Raw genomic sequence first — 19789 nt, forward strand, 5'->3', positions numbered from 1 at the left:
GAGAGCTGTGAATTTCACCCTTGGGTGCAATCTGATTGGTGGGGATGGGTGTTGCTGCTGTAGTTCAGTGCACATTTTTTACAGTCAGCTGCTTTTCCACAGGACTTGCCATTGTTCCAGCCATCATTCCAGCGTCTTGCCTTACAGGTTGGTACATGGTGCATTATGTGTTGTGGCTCCATATGAGAATATTACCATGTATTGTGATTCCATATGAAAAGATTGCTGTGCTTGCTAGATGCAGGTAGTATACTACACAGCACTCAAGACAGTTACTTCAGAGTGCTAAAATAGATTTGCATACATTGATGTCTTAACTTTCCAGCTCTGCTAAAGCTGAGGTCACCCTGTTCTTTTTATAAATTAATGTTTACCACTGGGTGAGGGCAGCTGCAAGCATGACATATTCTTATAATGCATGGATAACATGTGCATATTCTTAAGTGATGGTCATTTACTTTGTCAGAACCATTTTGCCATGCTTTCTGTGTGGTTGTCTAAGTCCTCAGGTGCATGGCTACTTGTTCTGTGATCTATTATATGCATGAGTCACCCATTAATGACTTGTTGTTCCCAATGTGCTCCATGCTTCACCTAAGTGTTTTAAAAGTTTTCTGTGGGTTTGCTGTTGAAGGGGTGTTGTTTGTTTGGCATTTTGCATGATTACTATCTAAGAAACACTAATACTTTATCATAATTCACTCTGCCAGTGTTTTAAATGATGCTCATAGTTTTGGTCTACTCACGGAAAGTCATTTGTGTGCAGGGTTTGTAGTTTAGGATAACTTTTTGCATCCTGAGTGATATTCTCAGTTAGTTTTATGTTACTGTTATTCATTTCTGTGGCACATTCTGAGTTTCAGAAAAACTGATTTTGCTCATTGTCAGAGAGACAGTTCCAGTTTGTGACAAGTCAGTTTGTTTATGGCACTGGAATTAATATTCTTATCCAGAAAAAAATCTCACTTCCCTTCTTTTGTCAGTGACACTCTGTCTGGTGCAACGTGGGGCTCTCAGTATCTTTGAGCCATTGTTTGATTTAAGGTATGATTTGTCCCTTATTTTAGAGGGACATTTAATGGTTTAAGGTAACTGGCAGTTCTGCGCATCCCAGAGGTTATTTCATTTTCTCTAAGCTAAATTTCCATAATTGCCCTTTACAACTACTAGTTTGACATTGGACATCTTAAAAGGGTTTGCAATAAGTAGGAGTTTGCTGATCTGTCATAGAAATCATCTTTTTGATTTTTAGTAATTACTTATTTTTATTATTTTATACATAATTTAGCATTTTACTTCATTTTTTAATAAGGCTATTTTAAAAAAAATGATTTTATTTATTTAAAGGATTATTTTGTAATAGACAAATAATTACAGGCATTTCCCAACTTGAGCTGCTAATTTCTGAGAATTTTTGCTAGTAGATTTTGGAAATCATGTATGGTATTTATGTTGTAAACATAATTTCAGTAGGCTGTACCAAGTTATTCATGAACTTACAGTACAATGTACTGATATTGGACGGCAGCTAATAACTTGTGTAAATGATTAAACTTCAGTGAACAAGGATAAACAGTTAATTGCATTTTTATTATAACTGTGGCTAAAGCTGACCTGTTTCCTTGTAATAGTGACACTGACAACAGTTTTGAAGTTGTAGATGTTTCTGGTACACAGATAATTTCCTTAGCCATTTTATCTAATTAAGGATAGTGCTGCATGTTTTCAAGGCAAGGCTATTGGAGTAATATCAGTTAGTTATGTCAAAACTATATTATTAAGTTAAGATATTGATAATGAAATGATCATAAATCATGAAATGCCAGCGCTTACAAATGCATTTGGGTCCTTTTCAATGTGCATAAATGAAACCTCTCACAGTACAACACTTTGTTTTACATAAACCTGTTAATAAGTATAAAAGAATGACAAGAAATGAAAAGTGTATTCAGATTTAGAAAAGTAAAGATTATCATGTCAAATAATTCTGTGATAAATGAAAGTAGTGGTAATTCAACACATACTCTTAAAAATAATGGTTCTTTAATGGCATTTTATGGTTCCTTCTTGGGTTGTATAGTTTCTTGTTCAACTTTTATTTCACCAAGCCCCATTTCATTCTAGTAAGGTTTCTTTGCATATGAAGTTGGTTCTTTGTTCTTTGGAAAAACTTTCAAATATGTAGAAAAAAACCTGAAACCTTTAATGTTTGGTAGGCTACCTAGCAGGACACAAAATCTACTTTTGTTATTGTATGCAGAAGGAGTCCTTTAAAATCTGTACACATTGTTATTTCACAAATGTGTTACCATCTGTTCATGGATTTTTACTGTTATGGAGACTGTTATGAATCTAAATAAATAACAGTTCTTTCTGAAAAATGTATGTGGATGGGTCTTTTGGGAACCAAAAATGGTTCCCCTATGGCATTGCTCTGAAGAACCACTCTGGCACCTTTATTTTTTTTAAAGTGTAGATTGTTGCATACATACTTTAATAAGGCTAATTTGTGTTTATTTGTTCATATTGTATGCATTCACAAAGTGACTAATAATAAGTTAATGACAATAATACTTATAGTTGTTTTTTTGACATCAACTAAAAACTGGGCATTTTTTAAACCTATGGAGAATTGCCTCACAGAACAAAAGAAATTTCAGACATCTGGTAAAATAATTAATATAGGTGTAAGCTAATATAAATGCCATATCTGTTTTCTCTTTGGAAAAAGCACTGCTTATAGAAAAACATTTGGTCAAAAATCAGTATCTATGTTAATTTCTGATCGGTTGTTTGTAATTTAAAAATGACGTGTTTAATGCAGATATGCAAGGTCTAACTAACAACAAAAATTAAAGGTAAGCAGATAATGCATTGTTTTATATGCAGTGTTTTATTGTAGTCCAGCTGATTTGTTAAATGATTGCAAAATCAACTAGTTTTATCACTGAAATACATATGTGGTTGCTTTATATGTATGCTTGCCAATTCTCAAATACATAAAATAATTATGTGTAATCATCAGGAAATATAAACTATTGCTCTGTTCAACTTTATTAGGGTATTTCTTATTTTTCCATACATACTACTGAAGGGTTGGTAGGCCCCAAATAAGCATCATTAAATGTAATTTTTTTTGTATAAAATGACAAAAGTCTACCTGAACTATTTGAGCATTTGGAAGAATAATGATTGTTTGTCTCTATACTGTATCTAATCTCTGCATTTCATTGTTTCAGAAAGGTGCAGACCATACTTGTACTAGAGCTTTTGGATAGATAGAATAAATGAATAAACTTCATTTGTCCCCGGGGGAAATTTGGCTTTTTACCAAAGCTTTTTAAATAAATAGGTACATAAATAGGTAGAGAAGTAAATAAATAGATAAATATACACACACACTTTGACCTGAACACATATTAGAATGACTATAAAGCAAGACTTTAAAAAGAAAGAAAGCTTCTGACTTGGCTGTCACAATCACAGAGAGGCATTATGCAGACGTATTGATGTTGGTTTAAAGGAGCCCCAGTAGCGTTATTTGACACACTTCTGCTGTATAATTCATTGGCTGAAAGTACTCAGTGTTAGTGGTCAGAGAGGATGTGCAGCTTGTTCATAATGGCACTGAGTTTAGTTTTAATTCTCTCCTTCGCTGCTACCTCCAGGGGGGCCAGAGTGCTTCCTATAATCGAGCATGCCCTTTTAATTAGCTTGTTGATCTGGTGGGACTCTCTTGAAATGAGTTACCAGCTGAGCACACCACAGCCTAAAAAATCGCACTGGCCATCACAGAGTTACAGAAGATGTGAAAGATGTTGCTTCTCTCATTAAAGGAGCACAGTCTCCTAAGGAAAAAGAGCCTGCTCTGCTCTTTCTTATATAGTTCCTCTGTGTTCCGAGACCAGTTCAACCTGTCATTAATGTGGACTACCTCTATAAAATGGACATCATGGGCAACTGCTCATGTGCATTTGTTTATCAACAAGTGGTATACAAATAAAAACCTGAAGAATGCCCTCCTACACTTTTGTACTTTGCACCCATTGTGCATCTGAAATACGAAGGGTAATTATATGAACTGCAGTTAAAACATGGAACAGTCCATTAATTTTAACAGTAGTCAACATACATTTAACAGGTTTGACTACAGTAGTCCTCCCCTCTGAAATACAAGGTAAGTGAAAATTATTTCAGGTAGATCCATGTTGAGTGTTGACAAGAAACTTGTGAGGAAAAGGATAACAAGACGTTCTCCTGATATTGATGTCAAGAACCTTAATTCTTTCTTAACCACTGCCTATGATTTAAAACAATTAGTAGAAATAGGTTTTGAAAAATTTCACATTTGGAAAATGATTAATGGTGAATCGTATAACTCTCCTTACCCTAACGTGGTTTTCTGTGTACAAGTAGATGGCAAATTTTGTAGATCTAGAGTAAAAACATTGGTGCTGCAACAGTATTTCATTCATATTATGGAAACATGCATTTTAAATACAGTTTTGTAACCTTTTTTCCCATATGTGACACAGTATAAGGGTCGCTACTTTAAAACCTTTCAAACCTGTGAATGTAAGCCTGCACCCGATTCTGAGGCTGCACATTTTCAACACAATTATTTATTTAAAACTGCTGTATGCCACAGACCACTCTTCACAGTCACTTAAAATGTGTTGGTGCAACTGAATATCAAAGTCTCATACTGGAGGAGACCACTCCAATGTTTCCAATGCTTTCAAGTTGTAAAGTGTGGCCAGGCACTTAGAGACAATTATTGACCTCTAAATCCCTTTCACTCATATAATAAATTAAAGGTCTGTTCATCTCTTAGATATAGCAGAGTGGGCAGCCAGATCAGGAATTCTTTTTGGTTTCTGTTCCAAGTTAGCTTAGCACTTCATTACAGGTATCCTTAGGGTGAAATCAAGAGGAAAAAAAAAAAGATTCCACTTGGACCCATATAGCAGAACCTGGAAACAGCACACCACTTAATTTGCAAACTATTGTGGAGGTTTTGTCATTGATTGGACATTCATGGCTGCCTTTGGATCTGGCTCACTCACGTTTAGTGATGATGTTGCCAATTACTATCCATCCATCCATCCTCTTCCGCTTATCTGAGGTCGGGTCGCGGGGGCAGCACCTTGAGCAGAGATGCCCAGACTTCCCTCTCCCCGGCCACTTCTTCTAGCTCTTCTGGGAGAATCCCAAGGCGTTCCCAGGCCAGCTGAGAGACATAGTCCAACCAGCGTGTCCTGGGTCTTCCCCAGGTCCTCCTCCCGGTTAGACGTGCCTGGAACACCTCACCAGGGAGGCGTCCAGGAGGCATCCTGATTAGATGCCCGAGCCACCTCATCTGACTCCTCTCGATGCGGATGAGCAGCGGCTCTACTCTGAGCCCCTCCTGGATGACTGAGCTTCTCACCCTATCTTTAAGGGAAAGCCCAGACACCCTGCGGAGGAAACTCATTTCAGCCGCTTGTATTCGCGATCTCGTTCTTTCGGTCACTACCCATAGCTCATGACCATAGGTCCATAGGTGAGGGTAGGAACATAGATCGACTGGTAAATTGAGAGCTTTGCCTTACGGCTCAGCTCCTTTTTCACCACGACAGACCGATGCAGAGCCCGCATTACCGAAGATGCCGCACCGATCCGCCTGTCAATCTCACGCTACATTCTTCCCTCACTCGTGAACAAGACCCCGAGATACTTGAGCTCCTCCACTTGGGGCAGGATCTCGCTACCAACCCTGAGAGGGCACTCCACCCTTTTTCGGCTGAGGACCATGGTCTCGGATTTGGAGGTGCTGATTCCCATCCCAGCCGCTTCACACTCGGCTGCGAACCGATCCAGAGAGAGCTGAAGATCACGGCCTGATGAAGCAAACAGGACAACATCATCTGCAAAAAGCAGTGACCCAATCCTGAGTCCACCAAACCGGACCCCCTCAACGCCCTGGCTGCGCCTAGAAATTCTGTCCATAAAAGTTATGAACAGAATCGGTGACAAAGGGCAGCCCTGGCGGAGTCCAACTCTCACTGGAAACGGGTTCGACTTACTGCCGGCAATGCGGACCCAGCTCTGGCACCGATCGTACAGGGACCGAACATACTATGGCCGCAAAATAACTACAATGGTGTGTAGATACACCTTGTCCATTTGTGTATAAGAAAATGTCCCCAGACTACTTGCCTGGCACTTTGTTGTGGCAGTAATCTAAACCTGTTTGACTGCCAGCACAGTAATGGTTCATGAGGGTATAACTTGAGAAGTCTTAGAGCTCGTTTATACTTAACACTCAGAACGCGTATGCGTATGCATCATGGCTGCCACGCATTCCCAGTGTTCATTTGACTCGTCCTCTGAGCAGGTCCTCAGAAATTAACGCGATGCGTGCGTGAGTTGCAGTACCAGCAAAAAGTCGGGGGACGCAGAGTGATAAAAGTTGGAATGTGACGTCAGAGTCTCTGTTTACTATCTACATGTGACAGGCAGCCTCTGTGTGGATCCTACGGCATCGATGAGCACACTTCGATGTTTGATGAATGATTCGATGTGGTGAAGCAAAATGCCAACATACAGATGCATTTGTGGTGCCTTTATATGCAAGCGTCGCATATTCCCGATCGCAATGACACGACACATTTTAAAAGTCTCACATACCATCTTTTGTGCCGTCTTTTTTTTTGGGGGGGGCTTCTTCCTGACCTGACAGCAGCGGCAAACAGCAATAGATCACCACACAGAGCACATTAAATGTATGATATTCCAACTGTCTGCACATATAGAATCCTTAGATTTATACTTGGTATCACTTTCGTGATGAAATGCATTAAAGTGTGTATGTTACATTTTACAGATAAGTCGTTAATTTTGTTTAAATAATGAATTCTGTTAATACTTACAAACATGGGGGTGGCACTGCTGTCTCGTAGGGAGTCACGTCACTGGTATTCCCTGCCTGGAGTTTACATGTTTACCTGCTGGGTTTCCACGGTGTGCGCCGGTTTCCTTCCAAAGATATGCAGATTTGGTGACACTAAAATGATGCTAGTGTATGTGAGTGCTTGTATTCACCTTGCGTTGAGCTGATGCCCAGTCTAGGGATTGTTTCTGCCTCGTGCCCAATGCTTGCTGGAATGGACACATCCCAGGATTGATGGATTTAATCATTAAACATCCTTTTCAGAGATATTGCGGTAAGGTGTCATCGGAATTTAATAGGTGTTCGAGGCAATTCACAACACAGAGAAGCCGAACCTGTTCTCACCGTGATAATATCTCGCACTGCCACCAGGTGGATTCCTCCAGAGTTACGTAAAGTATGCGCACAAGTATGAACAGTAAAACGCTTGCATAGCAGGAGCATCCGCTGGAGCATGTATTGTGTCGCGTGAAGTATAAACCTGGCCTTATGCTGGTCTGGTAAATCAACTGATTGAAATCTTTCATACTTGCTGAAAATGAGACTGGATATAGACATACCTCAAAACAAACAGAAGCTAAAAAATCTATGGGTTTGGAAAGATATTACAATATTTTGATACCGTTCTTGCAAAATATAAAACTATATGCTATTATTTAGTTTAATACAGTTAGTTCTGCTAACTCAGCATTGGGAGATGACATGTTAAGTGAAACAGTGAAGCTTTTATTGTCAGAAATTAAAATGTGTTATTAATATTTTCATCTCAAAACTGAATTGCTTACAAATGCAGGAGAAATTTCAATGTTGATGTCACTACCCAGTCTGAGATAGTTTAGCATTGTGTGTATGAGTTAGCCCAGCAGTGAACTGGAGCCCTGTTCAGGTTTCTTCCTGCCTGGTGCCAAATACTTCTTTTATAGTCACTGACTCCCTATGGTGCCAGGCTTGGTAACTGGGTTAGAAAAATGGATGAATGGATGTCTCAGTGCTTTTGGGTGACATTTTATGTATGTACCTATGGTACAATCTGAGCAGGTCTGACCTCATCCATCTCCCACATGCAATCCTGTTATTGACAGTAGCAGCCCTGTATTATCGAAGCCAGAAGTTGTTAAGTGTTTTTTTTGGGGCTGGGGGGGTTGCTGTTTGTTTTTATTACTATAGATTTTTTTTTTGAGTTTCTGTATAATTTTAATTTTCCCTTAAGGACAAGTATAGTATCTTGTCGATCTGTATGTCTGTCTGTCTGACTACATTCATATGTAGATTTCTTCTGTTGAAAGTGTCATAATCTCCATTTTAAAAATTGCGAAACAGTATTGGAGCAGTGCGTAGGTTAAGTGCGTCAGGGCAAGAAGAAAGTGTGCTCCATGGTGATAGAATTGCTTAAAGTGGAACTTAAGAGTATATCTGCAAATGTCAAAGTGAAAAAATGTTGGCATATGAAACGGCTCTTGAAAAGCACAAAGTCACTCAAGCAGATGGACAGAAGCTTTCACAGTGGCAAGCCAAGAACGGGGAAACAGCCCAGAACAACATGAGCATTGTAATGCTGCAGTGTGAATTTGCTATGTGAACATTTAGATGCAATATGCATGTTAAAAGTACTTTTGTAAGTGTAGTTAAATATAATTACTAAAGTATGAATAAACAGTACACATATTGTTTATTATATTTACAAATGCACAACCAGAGTAAATAAACTTAGGATGGTCAGGAGAAGCAGTCATGGAGTTTGAGGTTGGGTTTATTTTTTAAAACAAATTAGCCCTTTGTTCTGTATCTCACATGTATTTAAACCTGTTTTGGGTCAATCAGAAAAACAAATTTTAATCTTAAGAAATTCTGATTTTTTTAAACATTCAACACAAGAGTGACAGGAGTTAATAAGAATGCATTATTTGACTGTACCAGTGAATATTAGAATTGTTAGTACAATAACATGCAACTATAGCTGTTCTGTAATAACGGTTAATCTTGAAAGCTGTGCAATAAGTGTTTTTTTTTTTTTTTTTACAAAGTTCATTTATAAGTGAATTTTAAAACACTACAAGAATAGAGTGTTAAACAGTCAGTGTGTTTAAAAAGAGTTGCTTTGTTTTTCCTTGGTATGTTGTCTTTATATAGTGCATACTACCATAAAATAACTCGGTTCTTGACTGTGGCGATTCTGACAAAAGAGTGTAGACAGCTGCAACAGCATGATCTTAAAATGAGCTTTAGAACTGAATTTATAGAAAAAACATACTGTATTGTGCTGTGGTTTTTAGTAATCATGGCTTTGTTTCATGATTTTTGGCAAAATCACAGCATGGGCTAGTAGTACTCATCTTGAGTTTATGGCCCCAGTGCCCTATTAAGTTTTAAATTTGTTATGCTAAAACCTTAACAAAGTTTGTTCATAATATATCTGAGAGAAAATATGTTTATATAATTATGGTAAAACAAATTAAATTGCTAATTGTAACTATCCCCATAATAATCATTTATATAGTTCTTCATTCACTTCATAAACATAACCAAAATTAATTTCTTGACCATATAAGACAGATTCTTTAATTTGCTGTTATTCTTGAGAAACTGAACCACTCCTTGCTTACTTGATAGAACTGCCAGGTTTGGTCATTTTTTCACTTAGTAAACCTTTAGTAGATGCTATGGATAAAGCTAAGTTGTGTTACATACATGAATGATTAGAAGGTACAAGTTTCAAAACCAACAGAAAATAAGATGAAACAGTTGCTCAGAAAGCATACATTTAGATTAGTAAGGGAAAATGGTGAAAAATTATTTTAATTAAATTCACTACCGGGCAAAAGTTTTAGAATACCTCAGTTTTTTCAGTCTTTCTGGAAATGCATGCAGTTTAATGTCTTGATGTATGATGAAATCAAGACATAGAACAAATAAACAATGGCAAATAAAAAATAAGTCAAGAAATTATTAAGTATACAAAGTTTTGTTCAATATTTTCATTCAGAATGCCAGTCACTTTGGGCAAGTCATCAACTCTGCCTCCAGCAAAAGAACTCCAGACCATCACACTTCTTTCTTTCATGCTTGACAGTTGGTTTCACACATTGAGGAACCATTCTTTCACCATCTCAATGGCGTACAAACAACCTGCATGACGAAACCGACGATTTGAAATTTTGATTCTTTGGTTTTAAGACATTCTTCCAGTCTGCAGTAGTCCATAGCCGATATTTCAAGGCCATGTTTTGTCTTTTAAGGAATGGCTTTCTTACTGCCGCTCCCCTGTCAAACCTGTAGCACAAAATCTCCTCTTTACAGCAGAAACTGAGACTTGCTTTTTTTTATTTTTTATTTTTTTTGATCACTGTTAAGGTGTGCTTGAGGCAGTTGTGCCATGAGGTAATTGTCATGCAAGCTGGTGACCCTCAGAAACTTGTCTTTTGATTGGGTTGCAAGATCTCTTCCTATCAGAGTTTCTTACAGTTTCCAATTGCCTTTGGATTGTGTATGACACCATGCTCACTGACAGTTTGATTTTTTTTTTGCAATTTCTTTAAATGAACAGCCTACACTTCTAAGGGTAATAATGCTCTGTCTCATTTGTTAATTGATGTTTTCTTTCCATTATCACTGGAATATTGTAGTACTTCTGAGTGTGTAGGAACACAGTCTGTTTCAACTCTGCTTTAAGACAGACAGATGGTTTTTAATAATTAACAAAAGTTGGGACACCTGTGCAAACTGTTTGATCCAAGGCTTGCAAGGCTTAATTTACTTTAATTAAGCTAATGCTAGTATAAGGCAAAGGAATTCCAAAAAGTCATCTACCTAGTAATGAATTTCATACTATTGGTGATACAGTTTTGAATGGTAGTATTCGGTTTACAGTATGTTATTTGGTATTTTAGAACTATGACAAATTACCAGTGTGATATTGTTACTTTTCTTTTTTTTATTCCAGGAAGGTGAAGGAGCAAAATCAAAGGCTGTGTCCTCCCAGAAGCTTTCCCCTAAATGGTGTTTCTTGGACTGTGAGTATAGTTGTAGTTGGCAGGGTGAAAGGAAAGCCTTTCAGACTTTGAAAGTAGTACATTGTGGATTAATCTACACCTTGTCTACACTTGGATGTCTTTCTCAGTGTAACAGTGCATATTATTTGGCAATTTCTAACAGAACATCTGTGTCAGTAAAAATTAAAGTATATACTTATAATTGGTCTGCTGAGTGTTGTGTTGAAACTAGTCAGTAATTGGTCAATTGTTTGTCTAGAATAGACCTCATTAATGTCAGCAGACTGAATTGGAAAAAATCAATAGCATGCTTATATGTATTGCTCAGTAATACTTCTTGGGCTGAATGATAAGCTGATTTTTGACAATCTGACAGTTGTACTGTAACCTTGAGAAATACCCATATTACAGTTGCGAGCACAGCTAGGGTAACCTTAGTGGTCCTGTAGTATCGGAATGGTAGACTTCTTACTTACTAGAATGATAAAAACAGTCCAGGTCCATGCATGAACTGAGTATCCTCATCATGTGCTCAAAGTTTGGAGAAGCACTTAGATGTTAATCTCTGTCTCGTTGTTTTATTGCAGCAAACACAGCTGACCGGTTCTACCGAATTGACAGAGCACAGGTGAGAGGAATTCCTTGCTTTTTTCCCCTCCAAAAATTGTTGGCCACATCACGAATGAAAAGTAAATTATTTCCCCATTTGCAGGAACATCTGAACTATGTAACAGAGATAGCACAGGATGAGCTCTTCATCCTGGATCCTGAGCTCATCATCACTGAGACTGTCAGCACATCTCCAGGAATGCCTGACACTGCATGCTCTTCTGGAGAGCCTGACAGCTGTGTACTTCACCACTTTGCATTCCCATCCTCATCTTCCTCACCAGCACCATCACCTGTGCCCAGGTATGCATTTTCAAGTAATAGCTATTGTGTGAAAACTCGTGCTGAGAAAAACTGTGCCTCAGTTATTTTCTTATTAAGGTTCATTAGTCTGCTCACCTCTGTACTGCCTGAAAGAAGCATATACTGTAAATGATTATTTTTGGTTACTGTGCGCAACTGGCTTTGACCATGACATTTTTACTGTCATACTTTGTATTTGTAAAATAGTGAATATGTGTGTTTGTGTTGTTTCTGTGTGAATACAGAATGAAATTATGCATGTTTACACCGAACTCTTCTCTCATATTTGCTAGGCAGTGTCCTAATGCATTCATTTCTTTACACCATCATTTGTTCCAGCTAATTTGTTTGATTTCATAGTGCATTATTTTTTACTATTTTTGTTAAATACTTTCTAAGATTCTGCTAGTGCCTGTCAATGCTGCATTTTTGAGTTTAAGCCTAGCATGGTTTTAATATTAGTCTACTTGGTTGTTTTTCATGTTTGTATCATGCATTGCAGCTAAGTTTGGCCTGTAAAACTCCGTTTGACAGCATATTCAATTACTTGTGCACTGCAAAAGTGATTAATTAATGAATTTCACCTAGGTCTGTGTGTGTGTGTGTGTGTGTGTTATATTAAATTAGTGTATGAGTATGCTTATGTAAAGCAGTGTTTTTTTTTAGTTTTAAGATATTTTTTAGTTTTAGTTTATCACCATTTTAGTTTTAGTTTTTATTTAATTTTAATTTTTCATCAATTCAAGTTTATTTTTGTCATATTTTAATATTTTGTTTTACCCTTCAAAAATATCCACATGGACACTATTTTCCAAGTCTAAACATATAGTTGTCATTATTGTTGTCAATTTGTTTTTCATTCATGTTGTACTCACCAACAACATACTGTGAAAGATTGAGGCACTGTCGTCCCCTTGAACCCTCAGATCCGACGTCAGACACCAGATAAAAATCCAATTATTATTTATTTTATAATAATAATGTGCACCAAGCACCCTTCTCTCCACAATACTCATAAATAATCACCAATACACACTACAATAATCAATCCTCCACTCCCAGACGCGTTGCCACCCTTCCACCCAGCTTAGCTCACTCGTCTGGGGTTTCCCAGAGTCCTTTATAGTCCCTGACCCGGAAGTGGTTCCATCCCAATAATCCATAAGTCCTCATCACTTCCAGGTCAGATTAAAAATCCTTTTCTTCAACCCAGAAGCACGTCGTTCCTTCCGGTCATGTGACCATGACGCACTTCCGGGTTATAGGGCACGTAGCCTTCTGAAAGTCTCCCTACAGCGGCTCCTGGTGGTCCCCATAGTATCCAGCAGGGTTGTTTATAACAACTACAATGTCCATAATGCCCTGCTGAAATTTGGGGACCTCCCATGCTGCTGGGAGAGCTCCATCTGGCGGCCTGGAGGTGTGGACCGGAATATTTGGCCGGCCATCCCTCACAATACATATAATTTCACTATATATGACATACTCAATTCTTTCATGATAATAATACAACAGTTCAAGACTTGCACAATAATCAAAAAATGTCAAAATCAAATACAATTTTATTGGTTAATTTAACGTGTTAAAAGTTTAAGTGAATGATCACTTAATTTTAACAAGCTTTCATTTTTATTTTTGTGATCCCCTTTGTGAGCAGTGCAACCATCACACGCATTTACTGTTATGTTTTTTTTTTTTATATTTGCTGATGTCTTCTACCCATTTGCTACATGTATTCTACCCATTTCTAAATTATAAAAGTGTATTTGTTTTGAGGGAATTCTTATGTTTTTTTTCAAATGCTGTTGAAGTCACTACTTGAAATATGTTAATAACAGTGATAACAGAAATAGAGATGAAAGCTTTTCCATGTATGTAGTACATTTCTACAATCATATTATTTACACCAAATACTGAACATCTGTTATAGCAGCATCTCAGATCATTCACTTAATAAGCTACATGCAAAACCTGAGTAGCTCCCAGTGAGCCTAAAGTAGGTGGATGCAATTTAACAACACATGTTGGAATAAACATATGAATTTTGGAAATTGAGAGTGCTTAATGAAACAATTGGAATATCCAGTTGTAAAACAAATGCGCACACTCAGCCAATGTACACAGTCCATACAGACTCTGAACAGGCTAGTAGTCAAACGTGAGCTCATTGTGCTTTATGACAGAAACTGTCATTGTGATACCACACTGCCCATGTTAAAACATCAGTGCTAATAACCTGTTTTAAAATAAATGGATACATGTAATTATCGCTTGATTGATTGCATTGATTGTAAGGATATACAGGGAGTTTCACTCGAAAGAGGCCCCAAATATTCTGTTGTAACTCCCGTTAGGATAAAGCAACCTGAACCAAAAAAATACGCTATATACCTTGACATATGTGTAATCAATTACATTAAATGCGATGCTGGAAGTGGTTTCCGCTTTCTGCCAGACACATTTCGATGCGGCGCTCCGTGTTCCTCAACATATCGTCAAGTGTCTCTCTTATAACAGCAATTTCTTGTCGGATGTTTTCCTTCCAATCTTCCACGGTGCAAGGCTTGTTCCGATAGACTTTTTCTTTGAGCATACCCCAAAAGAAGAAGTCTGGTGGTGTCAGATCTGGCGACCATGGTGGCCAAAGCCCCTTTTAAATTACCCTGTTGCCAAAGAAGGACTCAGTTTCTACCATGCTCCTTGCTGATGTGTCACATGTTGCTCTATCTTGCTGGAAGTAACCTTCCATTAATTCACGATCATCCAGTTGATTCTGACATTGCCTAAACGAATTGGTGACCCTATAGGTTCACACCATAAAGATGCTCTACTCAATAATGTACACAACCATCCTGATGAGAAGTCAAGTGACTGAGTGAAGGGGTGCGGGCGGTATGCACCCAGAAGTTGTAAAAAGAGGTTAAACATTGCAACGGCTGTCTGTCATCTACTTCATCGCTCTGACGCAGGGGCATCCCAGCTTGTTCAAAGCTCCATATATTGAGGAGCACATTGCACGTTGTTTCATTCAGATTGCTTCATCCTAGCAAGAGTTATTACAGAATATTCAGGGCCTCTTTCAAATGAATCTCCCTGTATAAGGATAAATTGTAAAGATGTAGAAAGTATCTTTACTTGCAGATCTGAGTCACTACTTGGTAGAATCATGTTCAATATGAATGAAGTATTTTCTGTTACTAAGTTGATCTCTGTGAGATGCACATGTCTGAAGTTGTATGTTTTTACCTAACCCTTATTGCACATTTGCTAAAGTTCTGCCTGGTCTGATGAGGAGCCTCAGTCAACGACAGTTTTTCAAATCTCTTTGTGAGTTTTCAGTTGGATTCAACTGTAAGCCTTGACTTGCCCACTCTACGCATTCTTCTCAGAGTAGCATAGGCTGTACATATGGGGCTGTTGTTCTATAACAATACAAATCGTGGTTTCTATAAGATTAGGCTGAGTGCCTTTAATTGCTCTTCTTTATCCTATGAACACCCCCTGTTCTTATTACTAAGGAGCATTCACATTGTTGTCCAGATTAAGCCATTAAAGCACATTTGACAGTCAAGCAAGCAAATGTATCAACTGGTTACAGAATACCTAGCCTAAACTCTTTTATACATAGTTAATTGCAAGCAACAAATATCATAGCATAGTGGTACACTAAAACGCTTTTAAACTACCATCTGTAAATTAGCTTTTTCTTTTAGATTGCTTATTACTTGTATGTTAGGTTACTTTCATAAATCATTTTTTAAATATTTGACAATTATCTTTTTTGGATTAGAGATTGTTAAAACAATAGGGCTGTGCTGATACCTGAAATCTGTTTTATTTATGTTGCTTGTACAAAAAAATTTATAAATTTAAGTCACTTTTTCACCATTATATTATACCCAGAGAGACAAATACAATGTCAAATCCACCATACATACCTTGTAAATACACACTGCAGTTTTCTTAACTTGCAGTAGGGTTTTCTAATCAAGTGTTAGAATGATATTGTCTCATATTATTAACAGTACATTTTTCAAATGAACATAATAAATTATCAATATGTGGCTTCCAGTGAAGGCACATTATCTAAAAGTGATTGACTTGGCACACTGCAATTAGTGATCTGTTTCTTATTTTAGGTCTTGAAGACACACTGTGTAACTGACTATTGAAGTGATATGCAATAAGAAAAAAAAGAAAACTTTTCATGTTTAGAAAGTTGTTTCTAAAACTTAAAAAAAAAAAAAAAAAAAGTTATATTGTGTATTTTAAATAGCAGGAATATAATATTACTATGGTTTTACTTGGGTGATGACATATAGGCAGTTTGTTTCAGTGGCAGAAAATCAGCATTATGCATCTGGGCACCCAGTGCCCCACTGTTCCAGTCAAATGACATAATTTTGCAGAGTGACAAAATCATTGTATGTTAAGAATGGAATGAGCTAAAGCTTGCAGCTCAGCATTTCTGCTTATTAAAACAATGTTTAACATAATAAACAGTAAGTACCTGTCCTTTTTGATTCCAGGTGTCCTTGCGTCTGAATTCATTGATGATTGCCTGCTTTGACTTTGTACTGGCATTTCAAAATTGCATCAGTAACACTGCTAAAAGTATTTTGTTTCCACTTATCCAAAGGTCACATTAAAAAAAGTGGAAGTCTCTTACTACACTTCTGAAGAAGTTTAGGTTATTAGTAATTGTAAATGTATGTTCCCAGTTAATCTTTTTTACTTTATAGGCCATCATTATGATTGAATTAAAAGTAAAAAAATTATACATTCATTTTTAACATTATATTGGTCTACTAGCTAAATATAATAGATATGAAGGCTAATGTAACTTTAAGAGAACTTTGAGATGTACAGGTAGTTCTAATCCAGGATAAGATGTCTTTCATAAGAATGCAACACTTCTATAATTCTATTTCAAAACAAAAGATTGTGTGGTATTTGTTTCTCTGTTGTTCCCAGATTGGTGTTTCCTCAAGATTCTATTACATCATTAAATGCACCAGCTCCTTTACTGTCATGGAAGAGTTTAACCTTTGACATGAACTGTCAACAATCTTAAGCAGACAAGTGTATTTCTTCTGAAACAGTGCCAACCAACTGAAGTAAAAAAATATTTTTGACTGAGTGCTCAGTAAGACTTGACTTGTCAAAATGTATTTTTAGTTGCTTGAAAACTTTATCAAGTCAACTCTGTATGAACATTATAAATTAAATTCTGTGAATAAAATAACAGAAAAATCTAGTATAAATGTATTTAACTTGAGCATGACTCATTGTAAATGCATTCTGACAACATTGATTTAGTGCGTCATATTTATTTGTAGTTTGAACTGAAGATTATAACGCAGAAAGATGATTTGAACTTTGTTACAAAGTATTACGGTCTGTGGTATTTCTGGTTTGTGAATTGGGCAGATTCATTAACTGCCACAGTGTTCCTCTATCTAGCAATTGTTAAGCACTCCACTAAAGCTTCTGTCCATGGGAGAGGCCAGCACTCTTTTATGTGTCAAGTTGGATGGCGGTGTCAAGCAGACACGGGAGGTTTACGGTTCCTATCCGGACCTTATAGGGCAGTCGGTTTGTTCTGTCCCTTTGACTGAAATGTCCCATTTTGTCTCTTTTTTTCTCTAACCAATCCCCCCTTCTGTCCTACCCACCAGCCCAACCAGCCCTTTTTCGGACAGCGAGGCCACGGCTCGGCGCCGCAGGAAGCCTCTCTTCTCCTCTTACTCTGGTTTTCCCTTTCCTATCCGAAAGAGGTACTACCTTCAGCCTTATCTTCTTCACCCATCTTCATCTTCCTTGTATCCCTTCCTCCAGACACCCTTTCACTGTCGGTGCTGCTGGGTACCGCCATCCACTTCAGATCAAAAAGAGTATATAGCCCTTTTTTGACCTATGATTAATTCTGATTTTTATGCAGCAGTTCGTTAACCTTGGAAATGGGATGGTGGGTTCAACCAGAGCTCTCAAACCTTCTTTTGGGATGGCATATTAGTTTTATCAAAGGATTGATTGGTGGAAAGTGTGCATGTCTAACAAGTTCCTGATTCATGTTCCTGTAGATTACCATACTACACCTCGCTTATCTTGGGGGTAACCCTGCATTTCTGCATTTGCCTGACTACAAGAGAGAGTGTGTGTTAAGTTGAAAACTCTTGTGGGGTGCTGTGACTGCTCTATCATCCTCTTGTTCTTATGACGAAATCTGTTTGACAGCCATAGTGGTATTTGCAGTAATACTCCATATTGGTGCACCACTGTTTTCCTGCCCTTTTAGTGCTGGGTGGGGCATACTTCTGGTGGGTTGAGAGTGAAATGCATCAAGCAGAATTAATCCACCCCAACAAGCTGACAACAGTACAGGGGCCCTTTTAGGGGACTGGCTTCACTTTCTGGCGATTCTCTCTTCCTGTAGGCTCCCAGAGCTACAGAGGGGCTCCCAGCGGAAGCGCGTTTCCAGCGACAGCTCGGTTGCCGAGGCACTGGCCCACAACGAATCTCTGAGGCTCACAAAGCCAGAGCTCAGCAGGTGAGAAGTTTAAGAACAAAGAGTTGCAGGGATGGATAGCGTGGGGCAGCCAATACCAGCAGGGGTGCGGCTCTTTGCCAGTTCACAACAGCCTCACAAAAGAGCTCAACGGGGATGTGTTGAGAGCCCCTATTGGATCCCCACTAATGAATGATATGTACTGTGGATCTCTTGCTGTGCTTAGGATGCACAGAGTTATGCAGTGCTTGTCCAACTCCATAGAAGAGGTTGCAAACAGACTTTTGCTTCTGCTCTTCAAACCTAAGCCAACAGCATGCTGATGAGTTGTACTAGGTCTAGATTCCTTGTGTTGATATAAAATGAAATTTATTGTCACTACCTTCTTAGTTTCTGTAGGTTGTTGGAGATTCTAACTCATGTTTTATTAATACACAGAAAAGGTGCAAAGATTGTGAGTGTCCATCGCTCCAATACAACAGCAGCAGATTTCAGACCAGAAGGGAGGTAAGCCCATTAGACTTATATGGCTACATTCAAAAGGTTGTGGGAAGCTGATATGGAATTTTTCTTCTTTTTGTGAAGAAAGGTAAATGCTGACAGGCAATAGCAGAGATGTTCTTGTATGAGACGTGGGTCTCTAGCATGCAGATTTGAAGATGTTTACTTGTAAAAGAAATTATAAAAAAGTGAAAATTGTTCTTGAATCAGAATTCACATGGTCATGTACAGCATGTAATGGCAACAATTGAAGATTGTGTCATTATGGAGTATTTTTGGTAGGTGGCATTTATGTACTGTTAGTTTTCTTGTGCAGTGTACTTACATAGGGGAGAACCACTTGTTAAACTTGCACAAAGGTTTGCTTTCTTTCTCATTTAAGTGTATGAGAGTAGTGAACCAGTATCCTCCATGATTGTTTGGAAACTCCATTGTGAGAGTGTAAAGGCCGGATTTTTTTTTTCTTCAGCAAAGAAAGTAAAACATAAGGATGACCTGAGAGTAGCAATGCACACTAGGTGTTCCTGCTCCAGTAGTCTTTAAAGAGAAGCCACCATGTAGCTGCTCATATGTGGAGTAGAAAATGACTTAAGCACTCCCACTGCCATGGTTGTCCTTTTGGTCGTTCCTTTATAACATGGTGGCTGAAACAACAACGAGAAACAGTGACTTAGCTCTGGTGTGAATATCCAATTATCGACTAAAGAACTTAAGTAACTTTTCTGCAAGCCATTAATTAAAAGCCTGCTGTCATCAAGTCAGTAATTGGCTAAGATAGACTTTGTTGTCCATTGTCTCTTCCACAAATTTCTTGTATAAAAGGAAATCTGCATTTGACTGCATAATATTTAGCTTATTGTTTCTAGCTGGTGCCTTAGATCATACTATGAAGTCCTGGGCATCATTCTGGCAATATTTTACAACATTGCCCACTTTTTCTACTGCAAT

The 19789-nt window shown here is 37.9% G+C and overlaps 1 protein-coding gene across 16 annotated transcripts in view; it reads left to right on the forward strand.

Annotated features, from left to right (window-relative positions):
* Window positions 1-19789, forward strand: part of dgkza (diacylglycerol kinase, zeta a) — a 218608-nt gene that overhangs the window by 182399 nt on the left and 16420 nt on the right. For 11 of the 16 annotated variants that reach the window (XM_051922702.1, XM_051922705.1, XM_051922694.1 and 8 more), the window contains 7 exons: window positions 103-147; window positions 10872-10941; window positions 11508-11548; window positions 11633-11832; window positions 17511-17609; window positions 18269-18382; window positions 18779-18847. In XM_051922702.1, the coding sequence (XP_051778662.1) occupies window positions 103-147; window positions 10872-10941; window positions 11508-11548; window positions 11633-11832; window positions 17511-17609; window positions 18269-18382; window positions 18779-18847 (638 nt within the window). The remainder of the gene's footprint in view (window positions 1-102; window positions 148-10871; window positions 10942-11507; window positions 11549-11632; window positions 11833-17510; window positions 17610-18268; window positions 18383-18778; window positions 18848-19789) is intronic. The other 5 variants (XM_051922707.1, XM_051922695.1, XM_051922699.1 and 2 more) reach the window with 3 other exon arrangements.

The sequence above is a fragment of the Erpetoichthys calabaricus genome, chromosome 2, assembly GCF_900747795.2.
Source record: "Erpetoichthys calabaricus chromosome 2, fErpCal1.3, whole genome shotgun sequence".
Lineage (NCBI taxonomy): Eukaryota > Metazoa > Chordata > Cladistia > Polypteriformes > Polypteridae > Erpetoichthys > Erpetoichthys calabaricus.